Source organism: Podarcis vaucheri (assembly GCF_965113315.1).
Source record: "Podarcis vaucheri genome assembly, chromosome: 1".
Taxonomy (NCBI): domain Eukaryota; kingdom Metazoa; phylum Chordata; class Lepidosauria; order Squamata; family Lacertidae; genus Podarcis; species Podarcis vaucheri.
Window position 1 is genome coordinate 9,698,915 of NC_138759.1, and position 20,917 is coordinate 9,719,831.

Consider the following 20,917-nt stretch of genomic DNA (forward strand, 5'->3'; position numbering starts at 1 on the left):
TCGCTCGGCCTCCCGCCGCTCTTGGGACTTCTCCGCTCCCTTCGCCGCCATGGAGGAGCCGCGGCTCGTCGGCAGCGTCAACTGCGAGCCGCGGGGATGGTACTTGTCGGCGCAGGAGCTGGAGGACGGAGCGCCGCTCCTGCCGCCGCCGCCCCCCTCGGGCAGGGTGTGTGTGGGGCTGGGGCGGTGGGGGGGGGCGAGAGGGGAGGCGGTGGGGCCGGGCTCCCCCGGGTTGTAGGGCGGCTCCTCCTCGCTCAGCCCCACAGAGCAGGGCGGCTTGGCGCTTCCCGCTTTCAAATCCCCTCACAGCGAGGGGTGCTAAAAAGAAGACGAAATGGCTTGGGGATTCAAAAGATATTTCGATAATAATAATAATAATAATAATAATAATAATAATAATAATAATAATAATAATAATAATAATAATTTATTTATACCCCGCCCATCTGGCTGGGTTTCCCAGTTTGGTTTGGCTTGGTAAGTAAAACGTGTATGAAATTGCCATAGGAATCATTAATGACTGCCAAGTCCTTGCAGTTCTAAATCAGTGCTATTCGTATTATTGGTTTCCCCCGCCCCCCCCATAATTTTTATTAAATTTTCTGTTTTACGATTTAGAATACTCATTTAAACAACCTTAAGATATCAGTGACTTCCCTTCTTCTCTTTCCATGGTTCATATTGCGTAGCGCAAACCCCTGCATATTTTATATAAACTAAATCATTGAGTATTCCATTATCAGAACCATGAAAACTTGTTTACGCTGTTGAATTTATCTTCATGCTGGTAACAACCCTGTGAAGTATGTTAGGCTAAGCGAGGGAGGGTGACCTCCAAATTGCTGAGTTGGGCATCATGGCTGAGTAAGGATTTGAAACCACTTCTTCTTTGAAGATACAGTGGTGCCCCGCAAGATGAATGCCTCGCAAGACGGAAAACTCGCTAGATGAAAGAGTTTTCCGTTTTGGAGGTGCTTCGCAAAACAAATTTCCTATGGGCTTGCTTTGCAAGATGACAATGTCTTGCGAGTTCCTGCTGGTTCCCCCCCCCTTTTCTAAGCCGCTAAGCCGCTTATCAGCTGATCCGATCAGCAGATAAGCCGCTAAAAGCCGCTATTAGCGCTAATCTGCTAATCCGTCAATGGGCTTGCTTCGCAAGACGAAAAAAACCGCTAGACAAAGAGAATCACAGAACGGATTCTTTTCGCCTTGCGAGGCACCACTGTACCCCATCCTGTGTCTTCGAAATCGAAAGCCACGTAGATTGGGCACAAAGATTTTCCCAACTCAGCATTTTACGTCTCGCTTTGCACAACACCATAACATATACTCATGGTACTCCTCATTCCACGATATTTAGTCCTGTACTCAAAAGATATTCCCCGTGTTGCCTGACTGCTCTTGAAACCTATAGGAAGCGGACAGACTACAGTGGATGCTTGGGTTGCGAACGTGATCCATGCGGGAGGCACGTTCGCAACCCGCAGTGCCGCGTCTGCGCACGTGTGGGTTGCGATTCAGCGCTTTTGCACATGTGCAAAGTGCTATTTAGTGCTTCTGCGCATGTGCGAGCACCGAAACATGGAAGCAACCTGTTCTGGTACTTCCGGGTTTGGCGCGGTGTGCAACCCGAAAACATGGAATCTGAAGCATCTGTAACCCGAGGTATGACTACATCATTTACCCCGATGATGCTCCCAGGCCTGTGTTGCATTTCCACATCTCCATGAGCTTCCCAGCACACCTTGCTCACAGCCCCACGGGCAAAGTGGCATTTCCTAGTGCCGTAGAAGCACACAGCACAGACCCGTGGAACTTTGCAACCCTAGGAAGACTTGTTGAATGCATACACAGCCACCCCTGAAACATCATAGGGCCCTCTCATAGAACTTCACAACCCCATAGAAGCCACAGAATGGACACATACCCCTCTGTCATTCAGCTTGGTGGCACAGAAGTTCCTCACGTGGGTTTGAAGACTCGGCCCCATAGAGTCCTGCAGAATGGACGCACGTACTTTTCCAAGCCGCCGGTGTTATTTGTAACACAATTGCACCTCCATAGAGCCTCACAGCACCAACATCATCGCACAGGGCATGCTTTTTGCAACCTTTGGAAGTCACCTGTGTCCCCAGAAGGCCCCATAGTACAATGTCTCTCCCCCCGCCCCCCGCCCCCAAATTATATACAGGTCATGGCACACAGTCCTCTTATAAATGAGATTGTCCAGCACATTCTTTAGTTAAAAGCGTTGTCGAACAGGTTTCTCTGCCCATTTGTTTCGTTCCATCCCACTTCTCACAATCTCATAGTTCCAGAATTTAGCATTATTCCTACAGCTGTAGTGGTGGTCCTGGGAATCCATCTGGACCCACCAAAGATGGTTCTTCCATTCCTAGAAATCTATGGACTGGGTATTAATTCCACAGGGTCCCTGTTGGATAGAAAAGATGCTTGCATTGGTGTTGGGGAGAGGAAAGAGAATAATACAACCCTCCCTGTTTCTACTCAAATGTAAGTCTCATTGAATTCAGTGGGGCTTACTCTCAGGTAAGTGGGGTTAGGATTGCAGCCCAAACCAAAGATCATGTATACCTCTTATGTCTCACAGGTTCTGGATGCCTTTTAAATAGACAAAATCGTAACGTAGTAAATGAACTAAAAGCAACAACAGCCATCCTCTAAGCACCGTAGCATTCCTCCTCAAAAAGCCACTACTGTAAAACTATCAGTGACTCTCTCCATAGACTGTGGGAGTCTATTCAACTAGACTAGAGATCCACTAACTCTACCAGTAATGTTATTAAGTTTGAGTTTTAGTAGATGGAACAGTGTTGGCTCTGGTACAGTCTTTTGCAGGCATGACCTGGCTTCGTTTTCTGTTTTTATTGCCACTTTTGAGACCAAGGAAAAAAATAAAGTTGGAAAGCTCACATTTACGTATTTCATAAGTTCTGGCTCTAAGAAGTCCCTAAACTTACAATACCGGTACTTGGTTAAAAAAGAAATTGAGTTAGAAAACCTAATGAGGCTGAGATTTCCACCCTCATAGCCATGTCAAATCTAAAAAAACAAATAAATTACGACATTTTTCTTTTTACTGGCTGGATGAACAGTTATTAGAATTTGGTCTTCCCTGATTCATCTCTAGTAACTTAGGTTTTAAATAATTTTTTGTATGTTCAAACTCAGACCTTTAACTAACCAACTAACTAACTAACTGCATATACTCTCTTCGGTGAGTGCTAAAACATTCATGTTTAGACAAGCCTACCCAGGTGTTTTAGGGACGCGGGTGGCGCTGCGGGCTAAAGCCTCAGCGCCTAGGGCTTGCCGATCGAAAGGTCGGCGGTTCGAATCCCCGCGGCGGGGTGCGCTCCCGCTGCTCGGTCCCAGCGCCTGCCCACCTAGCAGTTCGAAAGCACCCCCGGGTGCAAGTAGATAAATAGGTACCGCTTACCAGCGGGAAGGTAAACGGCGTTCCGTGTGCGGCTCTGGCTCGCCAGAGCAGCTTTGTCACGCTGGCCACGTGACCCGGAAGTGTCTGCGGACAGCGCTGGCCCCCGGCCAATAGATGTGAGATGGGCGCACAAACCCCAGAGTCTGTCAAGACTGGCCCGTTCGGGCAGGGGTACCTTTACCTTTACCTTTACCCAGGTGTTTTAAAAGTTGAGGTAATTTTTAAAATCTATTTTAATACAGTTACAGATAGGTAGCCGTGTTGGTCTGCCATAGCCAAAATAAAAAAATTCCTTCCAGTAGCACCTTAAAGACCAACTAAGTTAGTTCTTGGTATGAGCTTTCGTGTGCATGCACACTTCTTCAGATACTTTAATACAGTATTTTAACATTTGTATGATTTTAGGCATGGTTGCAGTTTTTTCTTGATTTTACTGTTTTACCTTTTTGTAAACTTCTTTAAGGTCCCCCCCCCAGTCAAGCAGTGTATAAATTTTATGAAATTTATAAAATAAAAATATAATAAATATAAAATAAATAAATATACTGCTTGATTGTAATAAAACATCTGAGTTGATTGTCAGCGGTAGTCGGGAGTCTTTGTCTATGAATTAAATTACTTTTCCACTCCCATTTCCTTTGGGCTTGTGTGATTGCTTTTGCCCAGATGAAGAATTCACAGTGTTAACAATCTGGTTCTGTCATTTACAGACATTTTTGAACCAGACATCATCTGGTGCTTCCTTTGGCTTCTCGGTATTTAATTTAATGAATGCTATCATGGGCAGTGGGATACTCGGATTGGCATATGCCATGGCCAAGACGGGAATCCTTGGATTTAGGTAAGTTTTGTGTGTGTCAATTATATTTTATATTATATTGTACTATATTTTCAAGTAGTGTGTAAGAGTTTTATATAGTTAAACCTCAGTTGTCAACCGTAATCCGTTCTGAAAGCCCTTTTGGCTTCCGAAATGTTCAACAACCGAGGCACGGCTTCCGATTGGCTGCAAGAGCTTCTTGCAGTCAAGTGGAAGCCGCGTTGGACGTTTGGCTTCCAAAAAATGTTAGAAAACCGGAGCATTTACTTCTGGGTTTTCTACGTTCAGGAGCCGAAATGTTCCAAAACTGAGGTGTTCGGGAACTGAGGTTAGTAATGCTATAAATTAAGATTTATAGTTCTAGATTAATTAATATCAATGCTGTATTTTAATATTTATAGTCAGAAATATACTATGTGATACTAAAAAAGTTAAAGTAAGCTTCAAAAATACCATATAACATGGGGGAGGGGAATGCAATTGTGCTAAAATCTCAACTTTCCTCCGTGTGCCACCCTTGTCTGCTTGATCTATACATGCGGCAGTATGAAATTGCAGAATCCTGGGGTGGTAGATTGGACAGTACCACTTCAAATGCCAGGTTGGGGCGACAGCAGTGCTTGGTGGGGTGCCTCAGGTAGGGTGGCACCAGGAGCAGACCACCACCATTTGACAAATTGTGCAGTTATCTTTTGTGATGTGTTAATAAATTTGCAAGCCATACCTCACTATTTCTGGCTCGGAAACCCGAACTGGGGTGTTTCACATTGAACTGGTCCACACATAACATGGCGTGGCAACCAAACTGTAGCTTGGCATCATGTGTGAACGCTGCCCAGTGAGTTCATTATGGTTTGCTTGCTGCCAACAAACCACAGCCTGAACCCATGGTTTGTTTTTAGCTTACAAACCATGGCTTGATGTTGATAGCTCAGCATTGTGTGTGAACCCAGCACCCTTCCTTAAACTTGCTGGCCATCCCACACCGGGTGCTTAAGGTAAAGGTAAAGGTAAAGGGACCCCTGACCATTAGGTCCAGTCGTGACTGACTCTGGGGTTGCGGCGCTCATCTCACTTTATTGGCCGAGGGAGCCGGCGTCCAGCATGACTAAGCCGCTTCTGGCGAACCAGAGCAGCGCACAGAAACACCGTTTACCTTCCCGCCAGAGTGGTACCTATTTATCTACTTGCACTTTGACGTGCTTTCAACCTGCTAGGTTGGCAGGAGGAGGGACTGAGCAACGGGAGCTCACCCCGTTGCGGGGATTCGAACCGCCGACCTTCTGATCAGCAAGTCCTAAGCTCTGTGGTTTAACCCACGGCACCACCCATGTCTTACCAAGCTACAAAGGCATGAGGAAAGGGCAGCTGGAAAACTAGCCAAAGATTGGCGGGGCAAGTTGTGATTTGTTGCATCTTCAGCAATGTGTGGTTTAGCATTGTGTGCAAACCAGGAAATTGCCAGTGCCAGGTTTAAATAGCTGCGTCTTGTGATAGTGGTGGATCACCCAGCCAGAGTGCTGTATTCTCTTAGGAGAGGTGCTGTTGTCATTTGCCATGAACAAACAGGCAAATACCAAATTAAATGGGTGACCCGAAACATTCTTTAGAACGTTCTAAAGCATAGAGATGGTGAAATGGTTCAACAATTGGCCTTTCCCCCATATATAAAAAAGTCCAACTTTAATGACACAGAAAATTCAAAAGAAAAGCAGAACATGGAAAATATTGAGTAACCAACCGTGGCGTGAATTAGATTCTGCCGATGTGAACCATAAAATGAGGAAAGAACGATTTCCTCTGCTTGTTTCTGGGAAAACACAATGTATTAAATAAATATATATAGTGTGGCCTTGATCATTTGTTTCTTCTGTCCTAGTGTGTTGCTGCTGATTGTTGCCATCCTTGCATCTTATTCTGTATTTCTCCTGCTTACTATGTGCATTCATACTGGTAAGTGAAGGCAGCACGCAGTGATTTAATCACAAAAGCCTTTAGAATGGACAAGTTAAAAATACATTCAGAATTTGCGAAGTGCATTTCAGGGGCTAACAATCGCTGTGGCTGGTGCCGTATGAGAAACCAGTGTTTTCATGGTGGTTGAAGTGTTGGGCTAGAACTTGGGAAACCAGGATTCAAATCCCTACTCAGTCATGAAGCTCACTGGGAGACTTTTAGATCAGTCACCATCTCTCAGCTTAACCTACCGCACGAGGTTTTGTCAGGGGAAGTCCTGTGACTTGTTATTGCAGTGATTTATCTTGTTATTGCAACATAGAGCCCTTTCCACGTTGTCCTGCCTGATAGTGAAATCATACAATTGTGTTGCAAAAGGCTTGGGGGGATTTTTTTTTTAAAATGTATAGCCCATTTGTGCAAACCGCTAGCCAAGTCTGTTGGGCTGCTTTGCTGCTCTCCCCCTGCCCCCCATGAACTATAAGGGTGCTCTGGAAAGGGGAAGATCAGTAGCGCTGGGCAAGCTGCTTTTAAGCTTGCCTGCCCTTATTAAATGTCAGATTTAGAAACCCCTTTGTAAACCCAGTTTGAAAATTTCTCTTTAAAAGGTAATGCTGTACTCTTTAAAAAAAACAAGTGTTTCTCAAATTTGGGTCCCCAGCTGTTGTTGGACTACAACTCCCATCACCCCCTAGCTAGCAGGAACAGTGGTCAGGGATGATGGGAGTTGTAGTCCAACAGCAGCTAGGGACCCAAGTTTATTTATTTATTTGTATTAAAATTGTAAACCACCCTGCACCCAAAGATCTCAGGGCAGTTCACAGCATTAAAATACAAAATACATAATAAAAACAAGAATGGAAAGGGGGGGTGTACCCATGACCTCCTCTCCCACAAACAAATTTAAAAAGACATAGAATATCAACCAGCTTCTGTCTTTTGGCGGGAGGCAATGGAAGCATGGCGGGTGGCGCTGTGGGTAAAACCTCAGTGCCTAGGACTTGCCGATCGTATGGTCGGCGGTTCAAATCCCCGCTGCGGGGTGAGCTCCTGTTGTTCGGTCCCAGCTCCTGCCCACCTAGCAGTCCGAAAGCACTCTTAAGTGCAAGTAGATAAATAGGGACCGCTTTATAGCGGGAAGGTAAACGGCGTTTCCGTGTGCTGCACTGGTGCTGGCTCGCCAGAGCAGCTTCGTCACGCTGGCCACGTGACCCGGAAGTTTATTTGGACGGCGCCGACACGGCCTCTAGAGCGAGATGAGCACGCAACCCTAGAGTTGGACATGACTGGCCCATACGGGCAGGGGTACCTTTACCTTAATGGAAGCATGGCACTCAAATCAAAAGTGTAACACTCAAAACGGAACACATTCGGCTTCTGGAAAAAGTTCGCAAACTGGAACACTTACTTCTGGGCTTGTAGCGTTTGGGTTCCAAGTTGCTTGAGTTCCAAGGCGTTTGAGAACAAAGGTACCACTCTATACTTGGGCCACCGTCTCCTCTGTCACGCCACTTCCATGTTTATTTCCTGACTCTTCCCTCTGCCTTTTTCTGATGAGGGGGATTCATGTTGTGAGAAAACTTTTCTTCTCTCTTTCCTTGTTCCTTTTGTTCGCCATAGCTGTCTCTGGCCAATCTCTGGCCTTCTCTGCTTCTTCTCCGAGGCTGCTGCTCCTAGTCTTCCACTTCCTCTTGGCCTGCACTCTTAAATGTTGGACAGAGGTAGGGTCCGATTGTTACTTTTTTATTATTTTAAGGTTATTATTTAAGGCTATTATTCCATAAAACTGGCCAAGTCTTTTTTTTTAATGTCAACAGTTACAATGCAATAAGCAAATGTTAAAATCATGACAAGAACAGCAAGCACAGACTTGTCTGGAAAAAATAATGAATATGATGGGCCAAAAAAAGAGAGAGAAGATGCAAGATGGTTGATTAAATTCTGGCAGAATGAGCAGAGAATACTGTAGCGGAAGACCCTTGAGCAGAAAGTGAGCTTCTTTGGGGCCTAAATCTTTTCAGGAACTCATGGCAAAAAGGATTAGCTAGGACATTGAGCAGTAGTTGATCTCCACCTTTTTACACACTCTGTGATTATTTGGGGGGGGGGGCAGTATCGAGATGAAAAATAAGATGGCAGCTTCGTTGAGTCTCTTCCGTTGGTACAGGAGTACCCAACCTTTGAGCTATGCAGGAGTCTTCATTGTGCCAAAGAGTTTTACGGAATACAGAATCTCACACACTTTTGCACTAACAGGTTGTGCATGTCCCTCTTGTTTAAGAGAATGTTTGTTTCCATTGTGCAGCAATTTTCTGTATCATGCCAACTGCATTTTCCCATTAATCTGCTCCCAAATATGTAATATGCTAGTTTTTGTGATGCAGAAAAATAATGAAATAAAAACCTATATCGTTACAGTGGTAACTCGTGTTAAAGATGCTTCAGGTTGCGGACCGCGGGAAACCTGGAAGTACTGGAAAGGGTTATTTCTGGGTTCCGCCGATTGTGCATGCGCAGAAGCGCCAAATCGTGTCACGTGCATGCGCAGACACGGCGCTGTGGGTTACGAACGGTGTGGGTTGTGGACGTGCCTCCATCACGGATTACATCCGCAACTCGAGGTTCCACTGTATTTTGATTGATTGTATTCAGCAATTCTAATTTCTCTTTATAAACACAAAGGGCATAATTCAGTAATTCCAACAAAGTTCAACATTAAGAGAGATAGGTATGTGCTTTATGTTCATAGTTAAATCAGTGAGACCTAAAATAGCTTAATTTTGGCTAGATTTAATATTTGGCAATTAATTGTAATTTCACCAGTAATACAGCACCCACAAAATTAGCATTTTTGGGCACACTCCATGACTACCTTAATTAACCCCACAAAACTTTTCCCACCTGCATTTCTAAGTTCTTGTGCTTTTTTGATGGAAGAAGCACATATATTAGATTTATAACCATATGATTTGTACTTGATATGCATGCATAAAACATGCATATAATTTCCCAGTAAATATTAATGTGGAATTATTTGTTTCCTTCTAACAGCTGTTACTTCTTATGAAGATCTTGGTCTCTTCGCATTTGGCTCACCTGGAAAGGTAGTTTCCAAACTCTCCTTTATCTCCTTTTGGTTTTGTTATTGCTCATTTTTAAGAGAGAAAAGTCCATCATCACTCGGAGGGATGTAGCATGTAGGATATCTAGCTACGGCTGTTGCTCGCTTAGGTAAAAAGGTAAAGGTAAAAGACCCCTGGACAGTTAAGTCCTTTCAAAGGCGACTATGGGGTGCTGCGCTCATCTTGCTTTCAGGCCGAGGGAGCTGGCATTTGTCCACAGACAGCTTTCTGGGTCTTGTGGCCAGCATGACTAAGCCGCTTCTGGCACAACAGAACACTGTGACGGAAACCAGCACACACGGAAACACCGTTTACCTTCCCGATGGAGCGGTACCTATTTATCCACTTGCACTGGTATGCTTTTGAACTGCTAGGTTGGCAGGAGCTGGGACAGAGCAACGGAAGCTCACCCCGTCGCAGGATTTGAACTGCCGACCTTCTGATCAGCAAGCCCAAGAGGCTCAGTGGTTTAGACCACAGCGCCACCCGCTTGGGGACTGTTGTATGATATTTCATGAATCACATGAGATTGTTCTTACATTTCTGCTTTTCCTAACATCATCTACTGTTTTTGTAGGTTCTTGTGGCCAGCACAATCGTTATACAGAATGTCGGAGGTAAGAAATGTTAAGTTACAATAATTATTAACACTGAGGATCTTTCAGAGCTGTCCTGAGAACAATTATACAGTGGTACCTTGGGTTACATATGCTTCAGGTTACATACGCTTCAGGTTAAGAACTTTGCTTCAGGTTGAAAACAGAAATTGTGCTCTGGCGGTGCGGCGGCAGCAGGAGGCCCCATTAGCTAAAGTGGTGCTTCAGGTTAAGAGCAGTTTCAGGTTAAGTACAGACCTCCGGAACTAATTAAGTACTTAACCTGAGGTACCACTGTATAGTAATTTGATCTAGTTATGGTCAACTGCTTTGTCTCCTTGAATGTCTTATATCGTCCCATCCTTCCAGTCATGGTCTAGTTATTCTACATATGAAAACTGGGCTTGAAATTGTTCCTATGTCCTTAAATTTGTGGACACCTCTGTTAGAGATCATAGATATATTTATAGATATATTTACCTGCCTAGGAAAGGCTGCTGTAGCTTTGGGACCAAGCACCACATATGAGAGTTGCTGAGTGGCGTAATTATACTGTGACTGCATAAATTTGACTCACGCTGCCCAGTGACTGCTCTTTTTATAAACATACTTGAGAACTAGGTCGCTTGCTTTCATAATTCAATTTAGTGTCCTTTGTAGAACAAGCTATGTTTTAAAGTGTAATAAACTCTTGCTATTAACTCCAGGCAGGAGTATGAACAGTCTAATCCCAATGACCGAGTATTATTTATTCATACCGGTTTGGGGTGACGTTACGTAGTGAGAAACAAATTTTTTAATTTCCTTTCCTATTTGACTGCACCTCTAAATAAATGTCATTAAACAAGTTGGGTCTAAGCAGTGAAGGGTCTGCCAGACCCAGGACCTGTTATAAGAGTGTGCTGGTCAAAGGAAATTTGAGTCTTATTTTCTTCTCCTTCCAACAGTTCATAACCTTGTATGTGTGTCACTTTTAATAAAAGTCCCCCGAGAAACCCTAGAGGCCTGAGCTATTGCACACTGGGTGTTATCAAACTACTTATTCTGTCCTCAACAATAACACTGGCTGTCAGAAAGCAAAGACGTATCTGCCAAGAATTCTGATTAATTCAAGAAGCAGCATTTGTACTTGGAAAATATTATTTCAAGCTTTTAAATACCGCTAGATGGAAATTTCCATGTTCCTTCAGCATTCGGTGCTTTTGTTTCGCTTTCTTTCCATAGGAGTACACACATTTCTCTTGCAAAGTGTAGGTATTGCACCTCCCACCACCACCGCAAAATTAACCTGTTCTAAAGTCACTGCAAAAGGATTACACAACTATATTTGCACGGTTCCCATGTTACATGGACAGTATTGCTTTCCTTTGTACGTAGCTAATGACATATGTAGACAGTGCAAACATGCCAGTAAGGTACAACATAACTGCATTTTTGCTAAATAGGCCAACCAATCAGAACACTGCACAGCAAGGTGGAGAGGTGGCTTATGGACTATGAAAAGGGCCAGTCAACCATCATTCTGCATAAGGAGCTAAGCAGTGGTGGTGGTGTTACAGGTTTCTAAAATTGTCAATGCTGTGATTAAATAGATTGGCAAGCAGGGCTATTTTGTGTCAGTACAGTGGTACCTTGGGTTAAGTACTTAATTCGTTCTGGAGGTCCGTTCTTAACCTGAAACTATTCTTAACCTGAAGCACCACTTTAGCTAATGGGGCCTCCTGCTGCCACCGCGCCGCCGGAGCCCGATTTCTGTTCTCATCCTGAAGCAAAGTTCTTAACCTCAGGTAGTATTTCTGGGTTAGCGGAGTCTGTAATCTGAAGCGTATGTAACCTGAAGCCTGTGTAACCCGAGGTACCACTGTATTCACTAGTACAGAGTACTGGCACCTTTTTTTGTGCATCCATTTGTGCTGGTACCCATGGCAGTCATATCAAAATATGAGTATCATCACCTAATATTTTTTAACACCCCCCCCCCAAAGCACTTATCAGCAGCAGGTTCAGAACAATTAAGTTCTATTTCACATGATGCATAACTAGTTTGTAGAACTCACTGCCGCAAGAGCTGGTGATGACTTCTGGATAAGGTGGCTGAATTAAACAGAACATACAACATCGATCTGTCAGTGGTTATTGGCTTTTTAATAACATACTGGGGGCAGAAAATGGGGGAGGGTTGCTGCATTTGTAGCTGGTTTAAGGGAGTTCTTAGAGACATCAGCCTGGCTGTTGTTAGAAGCAGGATGCTGAATTGGGTGAGCTTCCTGACTTGCATCCAGCTGTGCATGTGGTGTTTCACTTGTGGAATGGGATATTCCCCCTCTTTTCCTCCCGCTGCATGCCCCCAAAATCTGCCCTGGGAGGTCTCCCAGGCCTCTGAAGCAGATTTTGAGGGTGTTTGGGGCTGTCCGGGGAAGAAAAGGAAGTCGCTTAAGTGAAACGGCAACATCTGACCAGATTTTGTCTTGTGTAGCAGTTAACTTGGTTTTACATGTTTCTTTCACTTTTGACTGTAAACACTTGCAATTTTTTTTTTAAAAAAAAAGAGGCTGGAAGGAAAAAGAGCAATTTCAGATTTGATATAATTTCCTACTGGACATTTGCACGAAGGAAGTGTAATGGGTACACCTGTGAACCTTTTTGGTGAGGGCAACCTTTCAGAAGCCGGCTCTGAGAACCTGTATGTTCCCTAGAAACTAGAAATGCCTTGCGCGAGAGCCCTTGCCAGACCACTCTCGATCTTTTCAAAGCCAGGAAAAATCCCGCAGGCAGAAGTGCTGGGTCCCTTCCCACTTTCCTCTTGTTTTCTCTTACTGGTTATTTAATGCCGCTTCCTCGTCAAAAGTTTGGAGATTGTTAAAAGATAGAACGATGAGAAGAGCTAAGCAGATGGCAAACAGAGCTAGAACCAAAATGGGGGCTGAGAAGTTGGGAGCTGCTTTCCTGCGGCAGCCCTTGAGCTGTACACGGCAATGTCCGGCATATACAAATATAAATCTGTATTTGAGTTACTACAGAGCAGGGATTCTGAAATCCTAATGTGGAGAAATGGTTGTTCCTGTTGTTAAACAATTGGAAGGCAGAAACCACCCAGCGATGTTCCAGTAGATCCTAGTTTACCTTCTGCTCAGACGCAACTGCAGCAGTCACTACAGAAGGGATTTCGCAGAGTCACTGTTGTTGTTTAGTCGTGTCTGACTCTTCATGACCCCATGGACTAGAGCACGCAACATCAAAAAAACTAAGATCATGGCCACTTGTCCCATCACCTCCTGGCAAATAGAAGGGGAAGAAGTGGAGGTAGTGAGAGATTTTACTTTCTTGGGCTCCATGATCACTGCAGATGGGGACAGCAGTCACGAAATTAAAAGACGCCTGCTTCTTGGGAGAAAAGCAATGACAAACCTAGACAGCATCTTAAAAAGTAGAGACATCACCTTGCCAACAAAGGTCCATATAGTTAAAGCTATGGTTTTCCCAGTAGTGATGTATGGAAGTGAGAGCTGGACCATAAAGAAGGCTGATCACCGAAGAATTGTTGCTTTTGAATTATGGTGCTGGAGGAGACTCTTGAGAGTCCCATGGACTGCAAGAAAATCAAACGCATCCATTCTGAAGGAAATCAGCCCTGAGTGCTCACTGGAAGGACAGATCCTGAAGCTGAGGCTCCAATACTTTGGCCACCTCATGAGAAGAGAAGACTCCCTGGAAAAGACCCTGATGTTGGGAAAGATTGAGGGCACAAGGAGAAGGAGACAACAGAGGACAACAAGCACTTAATATTGTTCCATATTTACCGGGCCGTTTAAAAGGAAGCATGAGTGTGCAAGGTTACCTGTAGAACCTTTGGTCTCCAGGCCTTAGACATGATTAAGGATCTGCCGTCCAGCTTTTCAAGATTCCTTCCACGTAGGAAGAAACCAAAGGTGGCTTGGATTAGGAGCTGCATGTGTTTATTTCTCTGAGAGCAGGATAAGAAAAAGTCCCAGGTACACTTGAGAACATTTCGTTCCCTCGGTGCTGTTGTCACTCCATCTGGTGGTCATTTGAAGTAGAGCTGCATCTGGAACATTTCTCAGGAAAGAGCTGGAGCCAAGCTCTTGTGATTTTCTCTCTCGGAGGAAGGCAACAAAAAATAACAAACAAGCAAAAATTAGAGAGCAGTGTGAATCCTGACCTTGGGGGAGAGGGGATTATCTTAAAACCTATTGTACTAGGTTCACGCTTAATTTTATTTGCAAGTCTGTAATTAGTCTAATCTGTATTTCCTCTGCAGCAATCTAGAGAGCAGCTTTTCTGCTTTGCAGAACCTTTTCTTTTTATGGTTTTAGCCTTTTAACTCTGAATTCTTTGGGCATCCGGGGTTTACGTAGCTGTTTGGTGAAGGGGAGTCATTTTATTTCACTTCTGAATCCCTTTCAATGGGGCATTCTGAAGCAGTTTATGATATAAAAACATATATAAAGCAGGTACGTATCTAAAAACAGCCAAAGCATTTGCATATATGAAAACAAAAACTAAACCCCCAATGAGACTATGTCCGTGCGGCATGCACACTTGCAACCCGCAGCGTTCGCAACCTGCGTTTGCGCACGCACGGGTTGCGCTTCGGCGCATGCACAAAGTGCAATTTAGCGCTTCTGCGCATGTGCGACCGCCGAAACCCGGAAGTAACCTGTTCCGGTACTTCCGGGTTTCGGCAGTCTGCAACCCGAAAAAATGCAACCTGAAGCGGCTGTAACCCGAGGTATGACTGTATTTAAAAAGCTGTTTAGAAAGGACCCGGACAGCTTGTGCAAATTTGTGCTGGCATCTAGTTCAAAATTTCTGCCATTTCACTTTTTTTTACCCACCCCTCCTGAAACATCTGCCCTAGTGTATGGGTCTGTCTCGGGGAAAGTGGCCAAGTTACATTGACTTGGAAGCAGTCAGTCTGCTGTGGAGGATTTGTAGAACAGTTGGCATATTGCAGCAACATGACTCCAGAGTAAACGTTGCCTCAACAAGCTTTTATCCTGCGTAAGTGTCTCAGATCGGTGGCATGGGAAGGAAGGAGCCTCCCTGCTACAGATAGGGGACTTCTGTCGGATTTGGCCCTGAAAGGGCAATGGAGAGGACAGAAGCCAAGTCCTTTTGACGCCTTCACTCAGATCCTTAAAGGTCTTTGACTAAACCAGGTCAGATTTCTGATTGTGTGCAGGGAGCTGTGCTATTGCATACTCCCTCACCTCCTTTTCTTTTGTAAAAAGGAGTGTAGGGCAGATTTGTGAATATCCACTTGCCAGGTGGCCTGTTGTGAGATTTGCCATAATGGCAAGTAGGGAAGCTTTTGTAAATTGGGTACATTTCCTTCCTGCCTGTCCCCTTCCCATTAATGTAATGTAAATTACCATCTGAGGACAAGTAGATTAGCAAATTTTATGCAAGATTGCTGCAGGATCAAGTGGGGGAACGGCACAAAAAATGTCGTGTGTCCCTAAAAGATTTTTTTACCTTCATAAACTTCGATTATCTGCAAAGGATGACATGGGGCAATCCCTGCACAAATCACAGACTCCTGGATGCCATGGAGAAAAGATTTATTTTTGTATTCGTGTGTGCGCAGTGTGCTTCAAAAAGTGCTAATCCAAGGAATTAGAAAGGCAAATACAGGGAAGGAAGCCAGAAATATATAGCTTCTTCTCTCACCACGGTACATACTTTCCAAACATGTTTGGAATAAGCAGACACCTAAAGTGGGAGCAAATTTCCTGCCAAGCGGCATCCATTTCTTGGTAAAGATCTGCCTATATTAATCTTTTAAGTGACTTCTGTATTTGCTGCAAGTGTAGATTGTTTACAGAGGGATTTGGACTAATTTGAGTGCTCACCCCTTCAGCAGCTTATGTTTGGCCTGAAAGCTAATTACCCTTATTGTTTTAAATTGACGATTTCCAGCTCCGCTTTAATTAAAGGCAGGCTTGCGATCTCCAGTCCTAGTTGAACAATTCAGGCCCATTAAGGTCAATTATGTTTTATTTTTATAATTAAGGCAATAGTCCAGGATTTTTATTTTGGAAAAAAATTAAGGACAGGAAGGCCTTTCCAAAAGAGAAACAATGAATGTGCCTGCGAGTTGTGTCATTCCCTCCATATATATTGACTAGCAGGAATGCATAGAGGAAATAATGCGAGAAGGAATGGGCTTAATAAAAAGCAGCACTTCTGAGCTCGTAATCTAACTGGGCTTGGATCAGCCACTTTTATAATTAATTCATAGTGTTTTCCCACTGCAAATTGGTGCCCTGTGGTGTTAAAATCATCTCTTCTTTTGCCCATGTCAAGAGTACCTGCATCCTTGTATTGGGCTCCCTTTAATTTCCCTAACGTTCCCAGTAAGATTTCCAGCTTTCCATAACCATATGCACTGTCCATACTTTTATGAGGTTTTTTTTCTACACTTTTGGAAATTGTCTGAGCAAATTCCAACTAGTTCAGTTTCACAAGTGTGTGTTTGCGGAGCTGCAAAAAATAACAGCAAGAAGTATACTTTCCAAAAATGCCATGGAACCTGAACTAAGAAAGAACTTTATCTACAGGTTAAGGATGGCGCCTTATGAATCAGTAAAGATGGTGCAATGGTACCTTGGTTCTCAAACTTAATCCGTTCCGAAACCAAAGCATTCCAAAACCAAGGCGCGCTTTCCCATAGAAATTAGTGCAACATGGATTAATCCGTTCCAGACTTTTAAAAAGAACCCCTAAAACAGCAATTTAACATAAATTTTACTATCCAACGAGACCATTGATCCATAAAATGAAAGCAATAAACAATGTGCTGCAGTCGCACAACCAGTCAGTCAGTAGCTGAACTGGGTTCCACACAGTTACAAAAACAAAAACGCAAAATAAATAGCAAAAACAGACAGACTTAACACTTAAAATGGAAATGTGGTGCTCAAATCGGATGCGTAACACTCAAAACGGAGCACGTTCGGCTTCCGGAAAAAAGTTCACAAACCGGAACACTTACTTCCGGGTTTGCAGTGTTTGGGTTCCAAGTTGTTTCAGTACCAAGGTGTTTGAGAACCAGGGTACCACTGTATAAAGCTAAGATGTGGAACTTTGTTCCTGGAGAAGTGTGCCTGGCACCTTCAGTTTACAACTTGGGGCAAATGCTGAAGTCACATTTTTACCCTGGCTTTTGACACTTGAGATAGGTGTATGTCCCCCACTTTTTAAGTTGTTTGGTGCAATTGTTAAAGTAATTAGTTACCAAGGATGAAAGTGGTAGCGAAAAGGCATCTAGGTGGCCTAATCATTTTGACCTGCTGATGGCATGAATGGGCCACCCCCCAAAAATGTGCTGGCTTACAAAAGGCCTCCAAAGCTCTAGACCATGGGTAGGCAAACTAAGGCCCGGGGGCCGGATCCGGCCCAATCGCCTTCTAAATCCGGCCTGTGGACGGTCCGGGAATCAGCGTGTTTTTACATGAGTAGAATGTGTCCTTTTATTTAAAATGCATCTCTGGGTTATTTGTGGCGCCTGCCTGGTGTTTTTACATGAGTAGAATGTGTCCTTTTATTTAAAATGCATCTCTGGGTTATTTGTGGCGCCTGCCTGGTGTTTTTACATGAGTAGAATGTGTCCTTTTATTTAAAATGCATCTCTGGGTTATTTGTGGGGCATAGGAATTCGTTCATTTCCCCAAAAAAATATAGTCCGGCCCCCCACAAGGTCTAAGGGGCGGTGGACCGGCCCCCTGCTGAAAAAGTTCGCTGACCCCTGCTCTAGATACACAATGAGCTCTACATATGCTTCTTTGCTCCTGTGACCACCTGTCCCACAATCTGAGGCCAGGTAAACTTCAAACAAACCCAGGATCTGCAACAGTTCCCAGAGAGGCTTGGCCTACCTGTGAGGTTGGTGGGGACGGGATGTTAAACACAGCACCTGGCCAGGAGCTGTTGCAAATGATCCACCCAGTTGCAATATTATTGCAAAGCTGCTGTTATTGTTAACTGAATTTATATCCCACTGTTCCTCCTGAAGGAGCCCAGCAAGCCTCAGTTGTCTGTCCTGTACTTCAGGCTAGTGGATCACATGATTGGTAGATGCCTCTGCCTGTGTGATTTGTGGACTAGGACAAGCAAGTATCAGCCTCGCCTCCCCATCTGCAAAAAGAATTGTTATAACAGACTTAGAATCATAGAATCATAGAGTTGGAAGAGACCACAAGGGCCATCGAGTCCAACCCCCTGCCAAGCAGGAAACACCATCAGAGCACTCCTGACATATGGTTGTCAAGCCTCTGCTTAAAGACCTCCAAAGTAGGAGACTCCACCACACTCCTTGGCAGCAAATTCCACTGTCAAACAGCTCTTACTGTCAGGAAGTTCTTCCTAATGTTTAGGTGGAATCTTCTTTCTTGTAGTTTGGATCCATTGCTCCGTGTCCGCTTCTCTGGAGCAGCAGAAAACAACCTTTCTCCCTCCTCTATGTGACATCCTTTTATATATTTGAACATGGCTATCATATCACCCCTTAACCTCCTCTTCTCCAGGCTAAACATGCCCAGCTCCCTTAACCATTCCTCATAAGGCATCATTTCCAGGCCTTTGACCATTTTGGTTGCCCTCCTCTGGACACGTTCCAGTTTGTCAGTGTCCTTCTTGAACTGTGGTGCCCAGAACTGGACACAGTACTCCAGGTGAGGTCTGACCAGAGCAGAATACAGTGGCACTATTACTTCCCTTGATCTAGATGCTCTACTCCTATTGATGCAGCCCAGAATTGCATTGGCTTTTTTAGCTGCCGCGTCACACTGTTGGCTCATGTCAAGTTTGTGGTCAACCAAGACTCCTAGATCCTTTTCACATGTACTGCTCTTGCAGTGAGGGCAAGGCACTTTGAAAATGAAAAATGCTGAGTGAGTGATGATCAGTAGGGAAAATAGATTTCAGAAGTCGCCAAAAGTCAGCCCATATTCATTTTTATAAAATGCTCTGTTAGCCTGTTCCATAAAGCCCCATAAGGAAGACATGTGTCCTTCTTAATAACAGTGTCATGAACTGAACTGGTTGGGTAAGAACATCTAGCCAGAGGGGATAAGGTTCATTCTTTCCAACCACCGGATATTTCTAAGGGTGTCTTGCCAGCCCTTCAGCAAGGGAAGGCTGATCCCATGAACTCTCTGACAACTCCCTAAGCTCACAAACACACATCCGCCTTTTGTCACCAACCCAATGGTTTGGCTCTGGTCTCTTGTCTGTGGACGGAGTGGTTAGGAAAAGTTGGAGCCTCTGGTTGCAAATCTTTAAAAACAAAACCCACCTTGTATGTGTGGAGTGGCACATTTTCTGTGATTTCTGAGATACTTGGAGATATTTCTATCTTTCTTTAGTGCTTTATTTCTTGCAAATCCTTGTTAATGATTTGGGGATTTGTTTGGGAAGCGATGTCCAAGTTGAATTTCTCTGCTCTTCGTTTCTTCTTCAGATACATGCCTTTAGAATCGTTACAGATATCTCTCAGGGCAAATCCTGACTGTTTCATACATTACTCAGGGCAAACACTGACTAAAGCAGCCTTCTCCATTCATGTTTTGGACTGAAATTCAATCCAGTCACTGGACTAAGGATACATTCAACAGGGAACTGTGGGGAATTCTGACTCCCTATGATGCACATGCTTTTTCACATTCACACTTAAAAAAACACACAAAAAACCTCATTCACTTTTTATTTGTCCTGCAGTTTAGCAGAGCAACAGCAGCAAGAAGCTGCCACGTGGTCTCCTTAACACTCATTTTGGTAATTTGTTGTTGTTGGCATCTTCTGTCTGAAGAGACTATGGAAGAGTACACCTTTGGGGGTGAAGTCAAACGGGTGGAAGGTTGCAGCGCCTGTTGTGGCTGTAGAGACCGATACAGAAGAGACATGTTTTGTTGCAGATGGGGCAGATGAAGGTGTTGGGTTGTGGTGCTGCAGATTTCTTCTCTGCGCCCCCCAGTGGTCATTCCTTCTAGGAAACAGGCTTTTATCCAGAGTAATTCATTCTGTCAGTGCAAGGATTCATGCTGGTGCAATGGAACTCTGCGTGCACCCTGAATCTGTTCTGGGGTTTCCCCCACACCTTCAGAGCATATTTGGGGAGTGTGCAGGGTACGTGCATTAGGAGGAGATTCCGTTGCGCAAATGTGAATCCTTGTGCTGACAAAATGAGTTAGGCGGATGCGGCCCAAAGTTTTTTTAAATTTCCAGTTGCGTTTCTTCCATTTCAGTTCTAATTTGTCATTGTTACGGCAGGTAGCAAGCAGCCATAGCTTAATGCAGGCATAGGCAAACTCGGCTCTCCAGATGTTTTGGGACTACAACTCCCATCATCCCTGACCACTCGTCCTGTTAGCTAGGGATGATGGGAGTTGTAGTCCCAAAACAACTGGAGGGCCGAGTTTGCGTATGCCTGGCTTAGTGCCTTTCTACACAGTCTGGCAGTGGCTGAACAATGTGACCCATGAACTAGCTCCCACTAAGAGCCTCTCCAGTAACGGCAAATGAATATCATTTGTGTGGTTACTTATTGCGGTAGCACAACCTCACAGACCTTTCCTCCTCCTTTCTGGCCAATGTCATGTGATCATTTTTCCAGGTTGCTCCCAGTCTCAGCTAGGATTCCACATACATGGCAGGGTCCGGCCACCTGCAATACAGAGTGTGGGGTGGAAAGAGACCATTGGGCACCCGCAGCTTTCTCTGTTAGTCTTTCTGGGTGGTTGCAGTAGTGCACTGATGGGTCCAAAGAGTCCCTCGGTGCTTCTGGGACTTGGACAAGGTGTCTAAAACTGCAACACTTTGGAATGACTGGAGAGGGTGAAGGTTGCACTTAGTGGCTATGTCTTCCGGTCAAGTGTCTCCAATTTCAAAAGTGCAAAAACAATTTGCCTATGATAAGCTGGTCACCACATGAGTGAGTCACCGG

At 44.4% G+C, this 20,917-nt stretch overlaps 1 protein-coding gene across 3 annotated transcripts in view; it reads left to right on the forward strand.

The window, feature by feature from the left end:
* Positions 1 to 49: 49 nt before the first annotated feature.
* The window catches only part of SLC38A6 (solute carrier family 38 member 6), a gene marked incomplete at its 5' end in the record, with an annotated part of 53,040 nt that continues 32,172 nt past the window's right edge, over positions 50 to 20,917 (forward strand). Inside the window, 6 exons of one of the 3 annotated variants that reach the window (XM_082218486.1) lie at positions 3,242 to 3,278; positions 3,658 to 3,674; positions 4,171 to 4,301; positions 6,160 to 6,233; positions 9,288 to 9,340; positions 9,936 to 9,975. In XM_082218486.1, coding sequence (XP_082074612.1) covers positions 3,257 to 3,278; positions 3,658 to 3,674; positions 4,171 to 4,301; positions 6,160 to 6,233; positions 9,288 to 9,340; positions 9,936 to 9,975 — 337 coding nt within the window. Of the gene's footprint in view, positions 173 to 3,241; positions 3,279 to 3,657; positions 3,675 to 4,170; positions 4,302 to 6,159; positions 6,234 to 9,287; positions 9,341 to 9,935; positions 9,976 to 20,917 lie in introns of those variants that run through there. The other 2 variants (XM_082218484.1, XM_082218485.1) reach the window with 2 other exon arrangements.